This window comes from Coffea eugenioides, chromosome 1 (genome assembly GCF_003713205.1).
Source record: "Coffea eugenioides isolate CCC68of chromosome 1, Ceug_1.0, whole genome shotgun sequence".
Classification (NCBI taxonomy): Eukaryota; Viridiplantae; Streptophyta; class Magnoliopsida; order Gentianales; family Rubiaceae; genus Coffea; species Coffea eugenioides.
Genome location: NC_040035.1, coordinates 32,690,617 through 32,710,662, shown reverse-complemented (window position 1 = coordinate 32,710,662; position 20,046 = coordinate 32,690,617). Strand labels below are relative to the sequence as shown.

General features: G+C 32.7%; 2 protein-coding genes, 1 non-coding gene and 1 pseudogene across 4 annotated transcripts; 3 read left to right on the top strand and 1 right to left on the bottom strand.

The window, feature by feature from the left end:
* The first annotated feature begins 4,046 nt into the window (after window positions 1–4,046).
* On the top strand, window positions 4,047–7,601 carry LOC113770533 (annotated as a pseudogene).
* A 2,254-nt stretch (window positions 7,602–9,855) lies between these two features.
* Window positions 9,856–13,609, top strand: LOC113775261 (mitochondrial fission 1 protein A-like). Its single transcript, XM_027320066.1, has 5 exons — window positions 9,856–10,042; window positions 11,619–11,757; window positions 12,712–12,833; window positions 13,049–13,112; window positions 13,273–13,609. The coding sequence occupies exons 1-5, from the start codon at window positions 9,950–9,952 to the stop codon at window positions 13,356–13,358; spliced, it is 504 nt and encodes a 167-aa protein (XP_027175867.1). The 5' UTR covers window positions 9,856–9,949; the 3' UTR covers window positions 13,359–13,609.
* Window positions 13,610–14,579: 970 nt separating this feature from the next.
* TRNAR-ACG lies at window positions 14,580–14,652 on the top strand. Its single transcript has one exon. It is a non-coding gene; the product is annotated as a tRNA-Arg (tRNA).
* A 384-nt stretch (window positions 14,653–15,036) lies between these two features.
* LOC113749349 (cytochrome P450 94A1-like) lies at window positions 15,037–19,799 on the bottom strand. Of its 2 annotated transcripts, none has more exons than XM_027293052.1 (3): window positions 19,741–19,799; window positions 15,967–17,117; window positions 15,037–15,827 (listed from the first exon to the last, which is right to left on the bottom strand). In XM_027293052.1, exons 2-3 carry the CDS (start codon window positions 16,934–16,936, stop codon window positions 15,181–15,183), a joined length of 1,617 nt encoding a protein of 538 aa, XP_027148853.1. In that variant the 5' UTR covers window positions 16,937–17,117; window positions 19,741–19,799; the 3' UTR covers window positions 15,037–15,180. The 2 variants fall into 2 exon arrangements, with proteins under 2 accessions (XP_027148853.1, XP_027148860.1); XM_027293059.1 differs by lacking the exon at window positions 19,741–19,799 and adding an exon at window positions 18,635–19,689.
* Between the last annotated feature and the right edge of the window lie 247 nt (window positions 19,800–20,046).

Genomic DNA, 20,046 nt, shown 5'->3' with positions numbered 1-20,046 from the left:
AAATTGCGTGGCCTATAATATAAGTTGACTATGACTTGAAAAATTGCCAAGTTCAGCTGGTCGTTAAAAAGGCGTTTGTACTGCAATGGCTATTTTCAGAAATTGAAACATATAAAGAAGGACTTAAAGAGCAAATCTGGTGGGCAGCAGCAATATAGTTCCATTCTATGAACTTAATTTGCTTCCGATGACTAGAAGTCTAGAACGCTACATGTATAACAGTTTCAGTTAAGGGTAAATTACTGTTTACCCTCATGTAGTTTGATACTTTACCACATAACTTCCCTATAGTTTGAAAACATATATATACAATTAGTTTTCCGTTACAACTAACTATCAATAGTAAAAAGTCAAAGTCAAACTCATAAATTGACAAATTCACATTTACTATGTTTTTTCTTTTTTTTTCTTTTTTCCTTTTCTTTCTTTTTTTTTTTGGAAAGAGAAGAGATGATTTTGAAAATCTATACTTTGGCCTACAAAATCTTAATTTACTCCAAATACAAAAGAAATGGAAAGGAAATAAATGAATAAATAAATAAGAAACAAAAAGATGGAAAGGGAATACAAAACAAATAAATAAGAAACAAAAAATAATTAATTTTTTTACTACAAATATCATTTTAGGTTTTTAAACCAAATATTTAATAGTATTTTTTTTGTTTCTTATTTATCTATTTTTATTTCAATTTCTTCTTTTTTTGGTTTGGAGGAAAAAAAAGTAATGAAAGGGTAAATTAAATCAAATTACTAGTTTGACATTGACTTTTTATTAGTGACTATTAGTTTTAATGGAAAAACAAACGGTAACACTTTAATTTAATCCATGAAGGGGTTATATATAGATTTTTGAACCATAGGGAGGGTTAAGTGGTAAAGCACCAAATCATAGGGGATAAAAGATAATTTACCCAATCCAAAAATATCACCATTACATGATCCCAATGGAGTCATTCCTTGCAAAAGAGCACAAGTATTCAGCTTCTATGTTCAATTGCTGAGTAGTACATTGCTTATCCTTGTACTATTATCAACAACAGAAGGCTACTAAGCAATCTTGATTTATCCAAAACACCATCTACTTCCTTGTGAAGATGATGAAGATTGCAAAGGCTGCAGAACTATATATGTATAGTTCTAATGCATTTCCACACAAAAGTTAAGTTCTACCATCCAGCATACCATTTGACAATCACTAGGCTTATATAAGTTTGGTTCTATAGCACCTAAACATTTCAAAAACTACTTTACTACTGAGTTGTTCTTTATAGTATTTTACTACATAAACCCCTTAGTCAATTGTAGATATCTTGCTAGAATTAGCCACAGACGCACTTCCATCCAAACGCGACTGCTCTTCTGAATTTCTAGTTGTTTGCAAATGGCGAGATTGAGGAGCATCCCAAGCACTCTGTTTAGTGGCTCTCCCTCTTTGTAACAAATTATTTTCTGAGTCAAACTATACACTTCATTTTGATAATTAGCTTAATAGAATATGTTTACAATGTAACTTCAGAAATCAATTACCCTTTTTTTGTTGAAGATTGGATCTGACCTGCATATTAGTTTGATTATCTAGTTGAGTAGCATAAGCGTTTCCTGTGTAGAAAAGTCAACAAAGCTGAATATTTAATTAAAACTTTAAGTAAAGTACAAGGTACGTTATGCTAAATACCTCAACTTCAAGACTTTGATTGCTACAATGACTTGAGCGGACTGCTAAGAACATTTCTAGTAGCATGCTCCTACAGAATAGTTAGATCAGTGGTGTTTGGATTGTAGTTTTCTATCAAAAAACTCGTCTTTTCTATGAACACACTTCTCAATCATTTTTTTTTTCTCACACACATCAAATCATTACAATATAATTTTCCATAAACTCCAAAAATAACAATCCGAACGGAAACAAACAAAAATAAACAAGTTACCCAAAGCATAGCCCCTGATAATTCAGTGCCTGCCTCACTTTTGCCTAATTTGGGTCTTCTACTTGGCTCCTGATATGACTTACAACGCATAGCATTTAGTAAACATGAAGTTCATAAGAAATGATGACATTTTGTATGATCATTGCTTGATTAGCAACTAATGTTTTTTTCCTAGTTGATTTCACTGAAGCCTATCTTAGGCATTTTACGAATGGATATTTTGTTGGAAAATTCATAAAATATTTTTGTTTCTAGAGGGTAAATATGTCCTAATGTCCTTTCTGCTGTCTGTTGTGGGACTCAAATAATTTATAAGGGAGGTATGTGTAATTTCTAAAATGTGAGGGGAGGTTTCCGCAACTATGGCAAACCTCAAGGGAGGAATGTGAAATTAACCGTTATATAAATGGATGACCAATTGAGAGACACGAAATTGTAATGACTAAGATGACACTACATTTATATAAAAGTTCAGTGACCAATGGTGTATTTTGCACCTATACCAAAAAAAAAAAAGCTTTTTACACTTAGTTGGAGAAAAACACTCAAATTAATAAATTCAAAAATAAAATTCCAAATCCTTCATGATTTGCCAAAAAAAAGTAGAATGACTCTATATGGTTCAAAAATGAACATCGAAATATGGAACCATTTATTAAAGTTAAAGGGAAAATGACTATTTTGGTTCCTCAACTTTGGAATTTTGACTAATTTAGTCCCTTATTTATTATTGTGACTATTTTAGTCCATTATCTTTACCAAAAAACAAAAATCCAATTTAGGACCTATAATGGAAAATAAAAAATTCTAATAGAGTTCATCACGTGCATGGTATGTGCATCATTAAAAGTGACCATTTTAATCCATTATTATCAATATCGTTTCTAATTTTATCCATTATATATCATTGTATACCAAGTGAAGTGCGTGTGTGCATTTGTTTTTGTTCTATTCTACTTTTTTTTTTTTTTTCCAAAAGGAGGCTTACAGCGTAAGGAACCAGTATGATTATGGTTTTTTAATTTCCTATTAAAAATCCTTTATTAACTTTATTTTGTGAAAATAAGGGTTTGAATTGCTAAAGGGACAAAATTAGACATGACCTTGGAGAGAATAGATCAAAACAATCATTTTTAACGGCGTACATATTGTGCATGCGACTAAATTCACTAGAGTTTTAATAACTTTTTGTTAGAGATTAGGGAGTGGTTTTTTTAATAAAGATAAGGGACTAAAATAGTTACAGTGATTGATAACGGATTAGATTGGCCAAAAATTAAAAAATGAGGGATCAAAATTACTATTTTTCCAAGGTTAAAATTGTACGGCAACCATCAGCATTGACAAAAGGATGATAATTTATACACTGCTCTCCATTTTAATTTTTTTTTCCTTCCTTTCTTTTTTCTCCTCTATTTTTTCTGTTATATTTTCCTTTTTGCATTTACTCTTTTATTTTCAAATTTTCAGAACTTAAACCTCCAGCCTCCTTCCTTTTTCAAGAATCCATCTGCAACAAAGCCACGATGGCATGACCATGCAGAAGTGGCAGCCTGCTAATAATAGGCACAGGCAAGCATTGACTGGCTAGTTTGATAATTAAGTATCGACAAAATTAGATTAAAGTTTTTGGTAGGTTAGGAAGAAAAAATAACAAACAAGATTAAAGGATTTAAGAAAGGAAAAATAAATAATACAAAAATAGAATAAAAGAAGGGATATAAGAAAGAACCAAGCTCTTTTTTTATTAAGTTTAATTATACATAAAATTTGAAAAATATTTTAGTCATATCAATTATAAAAAATTATACGTGGGCAGCATTTGAAGTTTTTGATGGAGTCTGAAAATGATAGGATACAAGACATCCATAATTTACCATATTCAATTACATGATACGATATACATTCTAGCAAAACAGTTGTAAATACTAACACAATAATATATAAAAATACAACAAATTTTTTTAACACATTAAAATAGATGTCTTACATTTAATCCACTCCACCTAATTTCAAAACACCTCATCTATTACCATGATTATGTTTTGCACTCACATCGCAGAATCTGAGCTCAAAAATCGCTGCTGACTAAATCAAGAGATTCTACTATCACCAGTGATGACAACACAGTATAATGCAGATACTACCATAACAAATGTAGATGCTAATGGCCCCTCTGGGTTCGGTCCCGTGGTTGTAGTCTCAGTTGGGGGAGAGCCACGTCCAGGGATCGAATCCCGGCTACTACCGTGGCTGGTGATGCTTGGGGCAGGCCGCTCCCAACCCGCTGTGGGATTAGTTGGGCCGTACGGTATTACCAGTCCATGGGCCCAGATACCTACAATGATGCCAAAAAAAAAAAATGTAGATGTTAATGTAGTAAACATAACATAATAAGATTGAAAAAACACAACAAAATTTTTGGGCACACATTTTGATGATATAGAAAATTTATTATATTTTTACTTATTGTTGTGTTAGTGTCTATAATTATTATTTTAATATTGATATTTATTATTCTTTTAGTATCTAGGGATAATTTCAGATACCTACCCTAAGATTTTTGACAGTCTCACTCTCCTCCCTTGTAGTTTCAAAAATATCACAAACCTCCTCTGTCAGAATTTAGGTCCCATTTCTTACATCATCCAAAAAGACTTAAATACCCTCATAAGTCAGCTAATATTTCGTGATTATCAGAACAAATATATTCCAACTCACGTAATTACTTTTTTCTATGCTATATCTAATCTTTCTTTTACATATATACATAGTCAAATACCTAACACCTAACATGATATATATTTTTTTAACACCTAACCATTCCAAATTTATGCATACCATTACACTACATTTTATAGATATACACAGTCAAGTAATTAACATCTAACATAATGGATATTTGTAAACTGATTGTACCTCATAGATCACCCCGTGTAAGGTGTTTATAGGTAAATTAGTATTAGTCATATAGATAAAATTACATACCCACTGAAGCTTGTAAGGAGATGCATAAGTGGGTCAAAGCACTAATAACCATTCCAAATGTATACATACCATTGCACTATGCATATTGCTGCAATGACTAATTGCAATATGCATGTAAATAAATAACTGCATGTTCAACAATTTCTATGCATCGTACTTGGTCGATAACACGATGTACATTATTTCAACCAGATTGTACATTCACTAAGTATTTATATACATGCTACTTATTGAAGTAAACTACTTCTCTACTAAATATTTAATGCACTCTCATAAGCACTAATAGTTGATTTAATATGCAATTGGAACAAATAACCATCTAGTAAAAGTTTTTGATATAATATTATTGATGAATAACATATTGTATCTGAAATTATCCCTTTTTTCTAATTTATTTTTTATTTTTATTAGTTTTCATTATTTCACTAATATAATTTGTACACTTACCTCAGGGGCATTTATGGAAACAAAATTCCCTCTCTTTCCTGAAAACACTTTTTTATGTTCACTTTTGATATCATGGGCTGATTTTGTTACAAAATCCTAAACCTCAGGGGAGGTTTGTGATTTTTTGAAACTACAGGGGAGGAGAGTGAGACTGTCAAAAACCTCAGGGGAGGTTTCTGAAATTATCCCTAGTATCTACACTGTATCCTACTATCACTAGGCCCCGGATCCCTATAGACTTTTTTCCAGAATTAGATGTGGCATTTTTTTTCGGGATAATTTCAGAAACCTCCACAAACCTCCCTTGTCAGATGGTGAGGTCCCATTTCTTACATCATTGGTGCCAAAAAGACTTAAAGACCCTTACAATTTTGCTAATATTTCGTGATTATCTGAAAGCTATTAGTTAAGTTAGTTATAAACACAATTAATGTAATTAACCATAAATTAGAGTCCTAACAACCAAAATAGAAAAGCGAGTGTAGTGAAATGGAGCCAAACTTAGGCGCCATGATCTTGATCTGATTGACATAACAGCTTGAAAAAAATCTGTGCATATAGAAGCAAGAAACTTACTGGACTCCCGCCATTGTTGAGATAGAGCAACTGAGCTTAATGGTTGGCAAACAAACTTGTTGATTCTAAGCTTTGTTGAAGAGTCTCTTAGCTTGACCAGAAAAATTTACCAGGTAAGTGTTTAAGATTTCGGAGACTGTTTCAACATTCCTTGGCAGCTTATGATGATTTGTGCGTTGTTTGTATAAGCTTGATATATGTTTGCTTATGATTTTCTGGTTTGTCATGTGACTTGGTTTGCTAAGCCTCTACCAGATTATGCTTGCTTGATTCTATATTTCTCGTCTTACTTGGGTTGTTTGATATAGTTAGATGCCAAACCTCAGTACTTTGAGAGCTCATTCTTTCTCTGTAACTTCAACAACCAATGTTGCAAGATGGTTAATATTGTAACTAATATTTTCTGTAACTTCAATAACTAATATTGTAACTTCAGTAGGCTATGATTGTCTATTGTAGGATGGTTAACACTGATGTTCATGATATTGTGCTCCATTGTATGGGAAGAAAAGTAAGAGTGGCTAAGGTAGATCCCTAAAATACATTAGACATCCTTTATTAGAGAATGCAGCAGCAAGTTTGCTTATTGCAGAAGATGGGCTATAAATCAAATACAAACGATGAAAATAGGTCATAGCATCATAATGTATCATCCTGCCTGAAATCTGACACTTTTACCATTGAGTTATGCTTTAGTTGAAAGTAAAGAATATACAGAGGAGCCTGCAACAAAAGTAAAGTTCCGAACGTCATTAAGCATTCTAGGCTGCTCCACCTCAATGTCATTAACTGGAACTGGTCAGTTTCTCAAACATCCTTTTAGTGCAAATTAAGGAGCTTGCTGCTTGAACTTTGAAATGATTCCATTCAATTTGGGATTGTAGCTGCTGATTGAAAAATTTATCTTCTGCAAATATTAAATTTATTGCAATAATGTCAGGATACAAGGAGAGAGTTTTTGCAATCATTGGTGTCAAGGTGTATGCTGCTGGGCTATATGTGAATCAGTCAATTTCACTAGGATAAAACTGTTTGCATTTATCAAATCTGATTGAACAAGGAAAGAGAGGAGAGGGAAAAGTAAATTAAGAAGCTAATATTGATTGGAAACTGCAGCTCCTTTGGAAAAATCTCTGCAAATTGTTCTGGTGAGAGACGTGGATGGTAAAACGTTTTGGGATGCCTTAGATGAAGCCATCTCTCCAAGAATTAAATCGCCTACTCCAGTTGATACCTCTCTCTTTCTACATTTAGTACTCTGTTTCAAGGAAGGCCTCTTAATAAGGGTACCATTATCTTCTTGACTTGGCCGGACTCTACCAAAATGCTTGTAAGTTGCATGTAGTAAAATTCAATTTTCCTGCATTTCTTTATATACTGATGGCTTTTTGCTAAAGATGTGTTTCCTCTTTTCTTCTTAGTCTTAAGCTTCTACTGTGCTATTTTCTTTCTTGTAAACATATCAGCTTGACTCTCTTAAAAAATCTGAAGGTTTCTGTATCGAGTGATGGGTTGCCTTCTGGTGTTGATGCAACTACTGAGTCAACAAATGTGATATCAGCTCTTTTTGATGTATTTCTGGGAAGTGATTCAGTTTCTCCTACTCTTAAGGCTTCAGTGACCAGTGGATTGACAGCATTGCTGAATGGCTGAAGTAAAGAAAACAAGGGAGATTTTCTGCTCAGTTGTTTTAATTCCTGACACTCAATGTTCATCATAGCTTTCTACATTAATGAACTGCTCTAAATCTTGTTTTGTACACTATGAACACTTTGGAAAGAGCATTGCTCCACTAATCTAATAACCAGAAGTAAGAACCCTCCACTAAAACCTCCCCTGACGTTGTGTGCTTGTCTATTGATTGGTCTCACTTACACCCCCTCAAGTTTCATTCTTCTTAAATTCCCTCCCAATTCTTCACATCGGATTAGCTCTCTAACCCAAGATAATGAGGGCATTTGTGGTATACACTTGTTTCTCTCTCCAGATACTAATTTTTTATTGTTTGTATTTTTAAATTGGGTCTATTTTGGCATTGCCTATCAAGTTTTAGGGGAGGTTTGTGGAATTTCAGAAACCACAGGGGAGGGGAGTGAAACTGTCAGAAACCTCAGGGGAGGTTTCTGCAATTATCCCTTTTTTTTCTTATCTTTCTCTTTCACAAAGTACTAAAAAAAAAATGAAAACAAAAACAAGACAAAAATGCCGCTACCACTGCTTAATGCTTAAGTTCCAGTCGAGAGTTCACACACACAAAATAATTCCAAAAAAACAAAAAAAGTCTCCCAATATTTAAAGCTTGGCTGCGTTTGGATTGAGTGTTTTTGCACCTGTTTTTGAAAAACTGTTTTTCACATTCCAAATGCTACAGTAATGTGTATTTCAAAAACACTCCCAGGAAATATATCAAAAACAACTCCAAATATATTTCAATTATGTATATTTAATTTGTATATTTTAATAAGTATATTTCAATTTGTATATTTTAATTATGTATTTTAATATGTATATTTCAATTATATTTTAATATATTTTAATATATTTTAATATGTATATTTCAATTATGTATTTTAATATGTATATTTCAATTATGTATATTATATATATTATATTAATATAAATATATTTATTTCAATTATGTATAATATTATATATATTATATCAATTGAAATAAATATTATATATTTATATAAATACATTTATTTATATATAAATTTATAAATATATTTATTCAATTTTGTTTTATATATATATATATATATTAATATGTATATTTCAATTATGTATATTATACATAAATTATATTAATAATAATGTATATTATATATATTATACATTTCTAATATTATATATTTATACATACATATTATAAATATTTTATTTTATTTATAATATATTTTTATATATTTATAATATATTTACATAAATATTATATGTTATATAAATTATATATAATATAATATATAATATATTATACATTTATATAAATGTACATTTATACACAATATATAAATATTTATGTATATTTATAATATACATTTATATTATGCATAATATATAATATAATACATTTATATATTTATATTAATATACATAATATTAATTTTACATTTATACATAATATTAATACATGTATATATTTATATTAATTATATTAATACATTTCTACATAATATTAATATATATTTATAATTTATTAATTTATACATTTATATAATATTCATTTATAATTTATACATTTTTAATAATATACACTTATACATTTAAATATACATTTATATTATGTATTATATATAATATAATACATTTATACATTTATATTAATATACATAATATTAATTTTACATTTATACATAATATCAATACATATATACATTTATATTAATTATATAAATACATTTCTACATAATATTAATATATATTTATAATATACTAATTTATACATTTATAATAATATACACTTATAATTTATAATATATTTATAATATTCATTTATAATTTATACATTTATAATAATATACACTTATACATTTATAAATATATTTATATTATGTATTATATATAATATAATACATTTATATATTTTTATATGAATATATAAATATATTTATTTATAAATATCTATAAATGTATTATAAATGCATAAATGTATATTTATATAAAAATATAAAAATTATAATATTCTAAAAATACTCAAAAATATGTTTCAAAAATATCTCTAAAAATAATCCAAAAAAATCTACAGTAAAAGTTTTTCATATAGTTTTTGAAAAACAACCCAAAAAACAACTAATCCAAACGGACTTGTTTTTCAGATTCAAAATGCTACAGTGGTGTTTTTGAAAAACAAACCCAAAAACAGCTAATCCAAACGGAGCCGGCTTAACTTTGACTTAAAAAGCAAGTTCTCTTTTCTTTGCCGCTCCTACTTGATCCAATAATATTTCCTGAAGAAACTAGAATAGAGGAATAAGATATAATAAAACATAAAAGAGAAAGTAAGAAAGGAAATGGAAGCTAAGATGGCGAAATTCTTCGAGTCTGTCGGAAATTTCTTCAGCGGCGGTGACCAGATTCCCTGGTGCGACTCCGACATCGTGGCGGTAAGTTCTTCCATCCATGTATATCTCTCTATTCGTGTAGGATCACCATTTATGCGTGATTATTGCATGCAGCATTTTTTGAATTCGTGAAATTCAATTAGGGTTTGGAAGTTTGGGGATTTGGTGATTGGGGTACAATAAATCCAAGATAATACTTCAAAAACCTAATTAAATAAGATTTACTAGAATTTTGAATTTAAACCCTGAGCAGTTGCTGCCAAAATCAAGTCTAAATTTAAAATTTTTAGTTACAGGCTTTTGTATTGTTCAGTGTCTTAACTCACAGCTGCCAGATTTTCTTTTTCCGCCTCTCTCTGAAAAAGAAAATATTTTGCTGCTCTTAGGAATTGGTGGGAGGTTGAACGTTTAAGTTTCTTGTAAGAAAATCATTGTAATCCTGAAATTCGAACTCCAACCTCTGAACCTGACTTGGCATTTACAGTAATTCCCAGAAAAATACAACAGGAAAACAAATTAAGTTTAAGCGTGTTTGGCCCATTGGATCTTGTGATCGGAGTTTGAGGTGTATGGTGATGTATGTGTTATGAGTGGTTTTTTGTCCCAAGAACAGCCTTGATGTTTTTTTCCTTTGGGTGCTTGATGCATTTCCAGTTTTTGTTATTGACCTGTATTTATGGGTGAATGAATTAATTCAACTGTCACAGGCTTTCTGACTGAGAATTTTGGGAAATGCAACAGTTAGAATCATGATAGGGCCAACAGTATGTTGCCTAATTATTTGACCTCAAACTTTGTTAAACTATTAAACTGCTGTCTTTAAAACGAATAGTAAGTTAGCCTGATTATTTGCCCTTGAACTCTGTTAAACTATTGGAATAAACAGCTGTCCTTCAAAACCAACAGAAAATTATTTTTCGTCTTATGACTATGGAAGTATTTTAAACTCATCATCTTGTCCTTTATAATAAGTTTCCAAAGCAAATTAAGGTACATTCCATGGAATGGTGTGTGTATATATTGCAATGTTGAGTAGTATCAATCATACATGCTTTATATTTGTATGTAGATTTCTTGAATCTCATTTTTCGATAGTGAGAATGACTTCCTTTTATAAATGATTCATCGGAATTTGGAGCAGTATTGGTTTTATCTGTGTTCTTTGGGTATGGAACTATAGAAACTGATGTAGGCAAAAGAGTTAGCAGTACTCCTTTTATTAAAATGGGTTTGTCGGAGTTAATAAAGTATTCATAAGATGAGCCAGATAATGACAGCTGTATTTGTTTTCAAGCAACTGAAGCCTTTCTGTTTTGGATGGTGGACTTAAACAATTAATATCTTCTCTATCCCTTGCTTGCTGGTTGTTTACTCTGAAAATGTTGTTATAGAATCTGTGGCCTATGAAGTTGGTTATACCTAGGGATTAACATGCATTTTTTGTGATGATATTCTTATGCTACTTCTCAAACTGCATTTGGTACAGTCATGTGTCATCACTGCTAGGTTGTTTGTTTGGTTGCACATTTGTGCCAACATGCTCATGGCATACTTCTCTTCTTACTTGTTTACATTATGTAATTTCCCTTCGCTGATTTAAATAGTATCATGTCTACAGGGTTGTGAACGTGAAGTTGCTGAGGCTGAGAAAGGTTCCACTGATGAACTTAAAAGTGAATGTATCATGCGCTTGTCCTGGGCTCTTGTTCACTCAAAAAGGCCAGAGGATGTACAACGAGGGATAGCAATGCTCGAAGGTCAGTTTGGAAATGATAAACATGGGTCTCTCTCTCTCTTTGCTGCATGTTTTTGTGCAAATCTTTGAGTTTGTGGGTTTATCCATGCGATTTTTTCATGGTACTCTTTTTAAGTAAAATGAATGGAATTTCCTGAATCGCTGTTTGAGGTTATAAGGTTTTGATTCTAGTAGAACTTGCTTTCGTCTTTTTCACCTTTTTCTGCTTCAGTGGTGTATCGGGACATTTAGTGTTTGATTCTTTCTCGGGTAGGGAATGTAACTTTTGCAGTTTTTCTTCCTCCTCCTTTCTTCCATTTTTATAAAATACCACATGGTTTCCCATTGGTAGCTCTGCTGATAATGCACTTGTCAACTCTTGGTATTTGTAATGTTTGCTGTTGATCAATGCACTACATGCTAGGGCAAAGGTATCCGCACATGCCCTTTTCTACCCCTGCTATTTCTGTGTACGTTCATCAGAAAATCCTTCTTGAACCATACATGTTTTCTTGAAGAAAATGGAAAACAGTATATGACTGATTTCCCCTGTTTATTTCTTCCTCCCATTTTCCTGCCCTGTGTCTTTTTCTCTTTCTTTACATTCTCATGTTACTTTGTCTCTTTCATCTTTATGTGTTACTCTTTTTAATTTGGCTACCTGGGGATTTTTATTCTGTCCCTTTGACTTGCATTTTGATTTTGTCTAGCTGACTTGCCTATTTCTTCTATGTTGCCAATCTTGTGGTTGGGTAATAACTGCTTCATTGTTTGCATAGTTCCTGAAATTTTAGCATGCGCTTCACAGTAAATTATTAGTTGGATGAGGTAGACCTTTCTGCTACAATGCACTTCGCATTTTATGCAGCAATACTTCTGAAGTTTCTTTTGCATAGCGGGTTGGAAATTGTCTCTCTTGATTTTTCCCTCTTCTTGTGTTGAAATGGTTGATATTAACTGTAAACCATGTTTGCAGCTTCTCTGTCTGGCAGTGGTAGCCCACTGCAAACTAGGGAAAGAATTTATCTCCTGGCTGTGGGTTACTATAGAAGTGGAGACTACACAAGGAGCAGACAACTTGTTGAGCGCTGTTTGGAGGTCTGATCTTCACAAACTGAAAGTCGTAATAATTACTTTCATGTTCACTGACTGAAAAAGGGCTCTTTATGTATCTGAGTTACCGTATAGAAAGCAAAAGGCTAATATATTTGTCATCCTTAAATACCCTGTAAATTAAGGACAGGTTCCCATATATTTTGGCCTCTCCCCTGTTTGACTTGTAAGTTGAAAAATGTTACTCATGGTTTCTGCAGGTTGCACCTGATTGGAGGCAAGCCTTAAGCCTCAAGAAAACAATTGAAGAAAAAATTACAAAAGGTGGTAACCTGAATTTTTTTTTTTGGCTTTAAATTTTAGTAAACACTGTATTTCCTTTGAGCGACACATATACGACTCATGAAGGGAAGTATTAGTTACTTCAAGTTGATTTAAGAAGCCAATGGCTAATACTTTCTGGTTTCCTTTTCCTCTGTTGCAGATGGAGTGATTGGGATGGGCATTGCTGCCACTGCTGTTGGTCTTTTGGCTGGTGGCATTGCTGCGGCACTTTCTCGCAAGAAATGAACTTATCTTAATTAAAACCCCATCTTTGTGCAGGTGAAATCCACAGTACTTAAATATCCAGTTTTGTCTTCTCCGATATTTGGTTGTCCTAATGAAGCGATGTCTGTAAAATGAAAATAAACCCTTGCCTCTACTTTCTAGTACAGTGGTTTACCTGACCTTTATGTAGATATTCAAAATGGTCTCTGATTTCTGTTTTGTGGGTTCTTATCAGTATTTTATGACGCACTTGATATGGTTTTTACAGTTTATTCCTTCTTTGCTGGTGCAATTCCCCCCCTCTCTCTCTCTTTCCCTCCCAACAAAAAACAATTCTACTATCATTCTTGTGTTTATTCTCATTCATGAATTCGAGTATGAAAGAGGAATGCTTTTTCGCAAAATTATATCACAAAAAAGTAGTGATACAAGTGAAATGAAATACTGTGTACTTAAATATTGGGGTTACAATTAACAGAAGATGACGTGTTTGAATTTGTGTGCCACGTTGCCGCTGTTGAGCTGTGGATGAACCGTTGAAAAAAGAGTCTACAGTGAAAACGAGGAAATGGCAGTCAAATACCTTTTTCAAACTTCTTGCACAAAATTTTTTTTTTTTAGAAAATTAGCATTTCTCAAAAAAGTAGGTATTCCTTCATTTGCATTAGATGAAATTTAAGGAGTGTCGATTTTTTGAAAAGTATTAATATCATTTTCCTTCTTTTTAAAATTTTTTATTGGCATATCGTCTTCATTTAAAGTGCATGTAAGAAATTAAAAATTAGCGTGACGTTTCTTTAAACGAGGGCAAAAAAGAGGATGAAACTTAGCCCGTTTTACTTCAAAAAATTGATAGGATAATTGCACCATGAATTATCTCGAACAATCCACTTCCTTATTATTGAGGATCCAAATCAAATGAGGAGGTTAAACAATACAGGAGCAATCAATTTAGAGTTTTTTCTGAATTTGTGTCATTCTCGAGACACATGATAAGCACATAATAATAATAATAAAGAGATGGGTCCAAAATTACTTTCGCAAAAAATTTAGTAAACAAATAAATTCTTCAATCTGGCCTTAAGTTTTTGTTTTTTTTTTTCATCCATTTGTGAGTCAGTTGAAGACAATATCCGATATGTTCTTATCAAATTGTATTTCGGTAACCAGTGTATTGGATGCGAAGGATTAAAAAGATCAGAAATATAGTAATAAATTTTCTGAAGAAACAGATCAACAAGGGACTCCATGGCCCAATGGATAAGGCGCTGGTCTACGGAACCAGAGATTCTGGGTTCGATCCCCAGTGGAGTCGGTTGTTTGTTTTGCTTTGGTACTCTATTATATTTAATCTTGCTCAAATTGTAAATACCTCGCTTAAGCAGTTATGGATCCCTTATCTAGTTATATTGTATATAATAAAAATCAGCGATCTGTGTTTAGGAGTTTTTCTCAATCATTTATTTTCAATTCATGATCATTGATCAAGTTTACCATATTTTAGTATTTTATGCAGTCAAATTTCTTTCTTTTGTTTTGAATTTAGTGGACCCTGCATTGGCCATTCTGGATGCAAGTACAACTGATTAAGCCAAAAGATGCATTCTTTTCAATGCTTGAATTGCAATTAAAAGTTTCCAGTAAGCCTCATAAGATAAAGAATTTAGTAATTGGTATGTCAATAATTGGATTGAGAAAATGAAAGTAAAAAACGCATCAAGCCTCTCATACATATTCCCCCCAATATTATTGACAGAATAGTTTCAATTGTTTTGCAACAAACAGGTATGTACATGTGTTGATGTTTGAACTTGCATGCTAAAATTTTCTCTAGTAAAATGGTCTATTTCTGAGTCCAACTTGAGGTTGTCAATTGCCTTTTCTTGAGCTTAACAGGCAATCCACCACTCATCTTGAGGAGAAGGGATAATGTGTAAGGTGGATGAAAAATCCTTTCTGGTAATCCACCTCCATCAACAGCCTTAACTTCAAAACTATAAATAACAGATGCAGCAACAGATTTCATTTGCATGTAAGCCATGTCCTTCCCCAAGCACATCCTAGGACCACAATGAAATACTGGGAATTTGAATTGATCACAGGGCTGGAATACACCATCTTCATCCAACCATCTCTCAGGCCTGAACTCCCGACAATCAGGACCCCACAGCCTCTCCATCCTCCCTGCTGCATAAGCTGAGTAATCAGCAAACCACCCTTTACCCACGAAAGTCCCTGTACTCAGGGTATCCTTAGATACAGTTAATCTTGAATTGATTGGCACTGGTGGGAAGAGCCGTAATGATTCTGAGAGGGCTGCATGTAGGAAATGGAGCTTCTTAAGCTCATCATAGCTTAAACTTTCTGGTGCTTTCTCTGGAGATGTCGCAATTGTTGCCAGCAGTTCACTATAGATCAACTGCTCATACTGAGGATGGCCAGAAATTAACCAGAAAAACCAAGTCAATGCTGTTGAGGTACTGTCTTTACCTGCCAACAAAAGTTAAACAAAAGATCTCATATTACTAACAGCCTTGTAAACTAGACAATCAATACTATGCTAACAAATTCCTGTCATAAAGCCATATATACTAATGTGAAAAATATACAGCAGCTGTATAATCCATACCTGCAAGTATGAAGCTGATCACTATATCTCTCAAGAACTTCCTCTTTTCATCTTGATTATGAAATCCGAGATTTGACACTGAATCCATAAACCTAGATAACAAATCTTGATTCTGTCCCAGCTCATTTCCCTCTTGGTTCAGGCGCATTTTCTCTTTGGATCGTATAATATCCATGGCATAATCATTTATTACTTGAATGTCTTCATTGTATTGTTTTTCACTACCAATATTCAGAAGCCTCTTCATCTTCCATATTGCAGGTAAAGGTGACATAAACCTGTCTGAACTAACCTCCACGGCATGATCAAATGCACAGACAAATGACAAATTCCGTGAGTTGTGATCAACCTTGTTCAAGTCTAACCATGCAGGGTCAACACCAAATGCAACGTTGCATATGTTATCGAATGCAAACCTGCGAAAAACCTCTTGTAAATCGATGACTTCTTCCTTATCACATGCGAAGGATAGGTATGGAATCAAGCGGTTTGAAATTTGACCTTGGACAGTGCTTGAGATGAAATGCTTGAGAGATTTGGTGTTAAACTCATGGCTGGCAATTTTGCGTTGTGAAGACCAGAGTTCACCATCAACTTTGAAGATGCCATCACCAAGAAGATCTTGTAGTACATTATGGAAACGGGAGCCTTTCACGTAATTAGAAAAATTGGACCGAAGAAGATGGTCAAGATTGACAGGGTTGGCAGTGCAAATGCCATGAGAAAGGCCAAGGAAGCCATTGACCTGAAGAGTAAGATCTGGGGTGCATGAAAGCATTTCAGCAACCCAATCATGGAAGCGGTGGCGGTTGAGGAGGAAGCCAATGATATTTCCAACCAGAGGGTATGACTGAGGAGATGGAGCACAGTTGGGTGCAGAAGAGTATTTCCGAAAGATGAAGTATATTAGTGAGAGGAAGCCAAGAGAGATCGTGAGACAGGAGAGAACATTTGCTTGGAAATCCACCATTCTGACAACTTTCTAGGCAACAACTAAAAATAACTGAACCTCTAAGGTGAAGGGACGAGACTCTGACAGAAGAGATGCCTAATGCTTCTTGCTATCACAGTCATGCAAATACATTATAACAGCTCCAAAATTGGTTGGTCTACACAAGGCTATCCACAATACTTCTGTCCAATATTTTGGCCTGTTTACACGTCAAAAATTGACATGGACTAAAAGAAGTCAAACCATTATTCACTTTAAATCACAACTTTACAGTCAATAAAGCTTTTGCAGATGCATTGTAAACACATAAACTGTTTTATACAGCTACAGCGAAATAACATGATGGTGTACATATACTCTTGCTGGTGATGACTACTAAGGGAATCCCATGGCTTTTCTTATATTCAACAAGTTGAACGAAGTACTTCAGTACTTGAATAGTCTGTATCCAAGTATCTTAGAATGATCTGCCTCCCCTATTCTTGTGCATAACCAAATGCTAATTCTACTTACTGCAGGCTAGATTTCAGTCCAGCAATATGTTTGATATATAGAACTAACAGAGTTTGATTATGAATCCTCAATTGTCGAGAGAGGAAAGTTACAAATTAACTATACTACCCTGTGCATCTAGCTGCCTCCCAAACGATCAAAGTCCTGTTTGCCATCAGTTAAGCACTATTAAGGCAACTAGGCAAGCAAAAGTCATCAATTATAAATTAGGAAAATGATCGGTTTCATCATTTACATTTTACAAAAATATTCTTTTCATCCTTCACTTTTAAAAGGAAGCAATTTCGTCCTTGACATTTAAAAACTGAAGTTCTTACATCCTTGAACCCAAATTTCAATCTGAATCAAACCACCAATCAACCTGATTACAAATTTTGGGGGTCTAATTGATAAATCACTTAGTTAACTCAACTTGATATTCATGTAAAATTTAATGAACCCAAAAATAAAAAATAAAAAATTATAACATAAAAAAGAAAGATTAATCTTTTCTATATTATCATTGTATACACTGACGGTTTTATGTACCGCATATCATTTCAATTTAAATTTAAACATCAAATTTTGTATTTATGATACACATCTAGATTCGCAAGTCGATATACTAACGGTGTATGAAAAGATTTACCAAAAAAAAAACTCTACTATTCCAAGACAAAGAATGGTCTTTTATGTTATAATTTTTATTTTTTTGATTTAATAAATGTCATGTGAATATGATGAAATTGATCGAGTTATCTATCAATTCTATTTCCAAAATTTATTACTGGGTTATTGAATAGTTTGATTCAGATTGAAAATTAGGTTCAGAAATGTAATAGCTTTAATTTTTAAATGTCAGGGACGAATTTGCTTCATTTTAAAAGTGAGGGACGAAAAGAATATTTTTGCGAAATGTGAAGGATGAAACAGGCCATTTTCCCTATAAATTAATTGACATGGATGATATTTAACGTCACAGAAGGGATCTACACAAGTTAATCAATCTAGTGATCTACAGAAATACAGTCCATAAAAGCATGAAGGATAACCAGCATGAAGGATCAAATAACCAGCATGAAGGATCAAATAGAAAGACACTATTTGAGATTACAATAGCCAAAGAACAAAAAAATATTACGTAGGAAAAAGCATATCAGTGTTCAGTTGTCCACACTATTGGTATCACATTACACTATACAAAGATGCAGAAGTGCAACATACTAAAATGATGCATTCTCTAGCATTTCTTTGAACAGATTTTCCTCAAAACTGACACAGGTCATTTTAGTGCAGAATTTAGGCACAATCTTAATTGACTGGAAACAACTTTTCCCCTGGAGCAGTAAGCACCCAAAAACTGTCTGATTGATCCAAAATTTTTTCCATAATAGAAATGTGCAATATGTCAAGTTTATTGCTAAGATGGTTTGACAGCTAATTAACATTTAGTACCATTAGCTGTTTGGAGAGTAGGAATTTGATTAAAAAAAAAAAGAAAAGTATTGGTTTATCATAAGCCTAAAACTACATATTGGTCATCAAATTACAAGCCTGTTATGACAAACTTCTTTCCTAAACATAACACAAGCAACCTCTCATCCTCCAGAGTCTTGTTTTCTATATCAACCTGGTAAGAACCGATTTTTCTTCAGATAGTTACTCATGTTTTCTTGTTCTAATCACTCATGCAAGAATCAAAAAGCGTCGTTAATATCACACACAAAAATAGGAATTGCACCTAAAATCCCTAGGCTATTGCCCTTGGCAATCTTCAAAGCCAGATACCATCCTTCCTACACCGTTTAAACATGCAAATCTGCATCTAAAGAATTCAGTTCCTCCTCTTACTCGGATCTACCATCAACTGCAAATCCGCTCATTTATAATCCATTTCATATCAAAAGATAAGTCATTAAACGGGACTTCTCCTTTTATCTTCAAACTTACAACTACAAATCAAATTCCTAAAAAGCAACTAAAATTCCAAAACTATTTGTTCTTAAAACTCCACATTGAACTCTAAGCAGTGCGTTGATAATTCAGCTCATTCCCAGCAAAATTCTCTCTTAAAATTGCAATTTTCTATCTCTTTCCCGCTTTCTACCATCTCCCTTTTAACACCCCCTTGAAGATTTCATAATCTCCCTTTTTCCCAGCCTACCAAATCAAAAAGATAAATTCTAACTTCTTTTCAAATAAAGGGCATCAAGAATGTTTCCATCATACAACAAAATATTTAAAATGCAGGCTAACCGAAGAGACATATTCTTTAATTACAGGATAGTCAAAGATTGCCCAAGACTAAGAAGAAGGAGAAGAAAGCCTACCAACTAATCAATTAATCAGAATGAAGAGGGCAGCTGCTCTACCAGGGCCACAAACCTCTTATCCAACAAGTAATCTGTTTCTTTATCCAACAATTCTACTCTTTTCTTGTTGAAGAAAGAAGTTCACTTCAGTTAAGGCTATTTCTTTCAAGTTGACTTTCTTTACTGCTAAATTGCTAATCCCACCCCTGATACCTTTGACCTTTCTTTTTCCTTTTCTTTCCCTCGAGAATGTTTTTCTTCTCACATGTTTTTAATTTTTTTCCCCTGCTAGTCTTTTTTTCTTTTCTCTACTTAAGAAATTAA

What these genes read in the sequence shown, in the direction of transcription:
- LOC113775261 (XM_027320066.1), top strand. Translation starts at nt 9,950, where the DNA reads ATGGAAGCTAAGATGGCGAAATTCTTCGAGTCTGTCGGAAATTTCTTC. An exon ending in GCGACTCCGACATCGTGGCG is followed by an intron (nt 10,043 to 11,618) that starts GTAAGTTCTTCC and finishes TCATGTCTACAG; the next exon opens with GGTTGTGAACGTGAAGTTGC. An exon ending in AGGGATAGCAATGCTCGAAG is followed by an intron (nt 11,758 to 12,711) that starts GTCAGTTTGGAA and finishes CCATGTTTGCAG; the next exon opens with CTTCTCTGTCTGGCAGTGGT.
- LOC113749349 (XM_027293052.1), bottom strand. Translation starts at nt 16,936, where the DNA reads ATGGTGGATTTCCAAGCAAATGTTCTCTCCTGTCTCACGATCTCTCTT. An exon ending in GATCAGCTTCATACTTGCAG is followed by an intron (nt 15,828 to 15,966) that starts GTATGGATTATA and finishes TTTTGTTGGCAG; the next exon opens with GTAAAGACAGTACCTCAACA.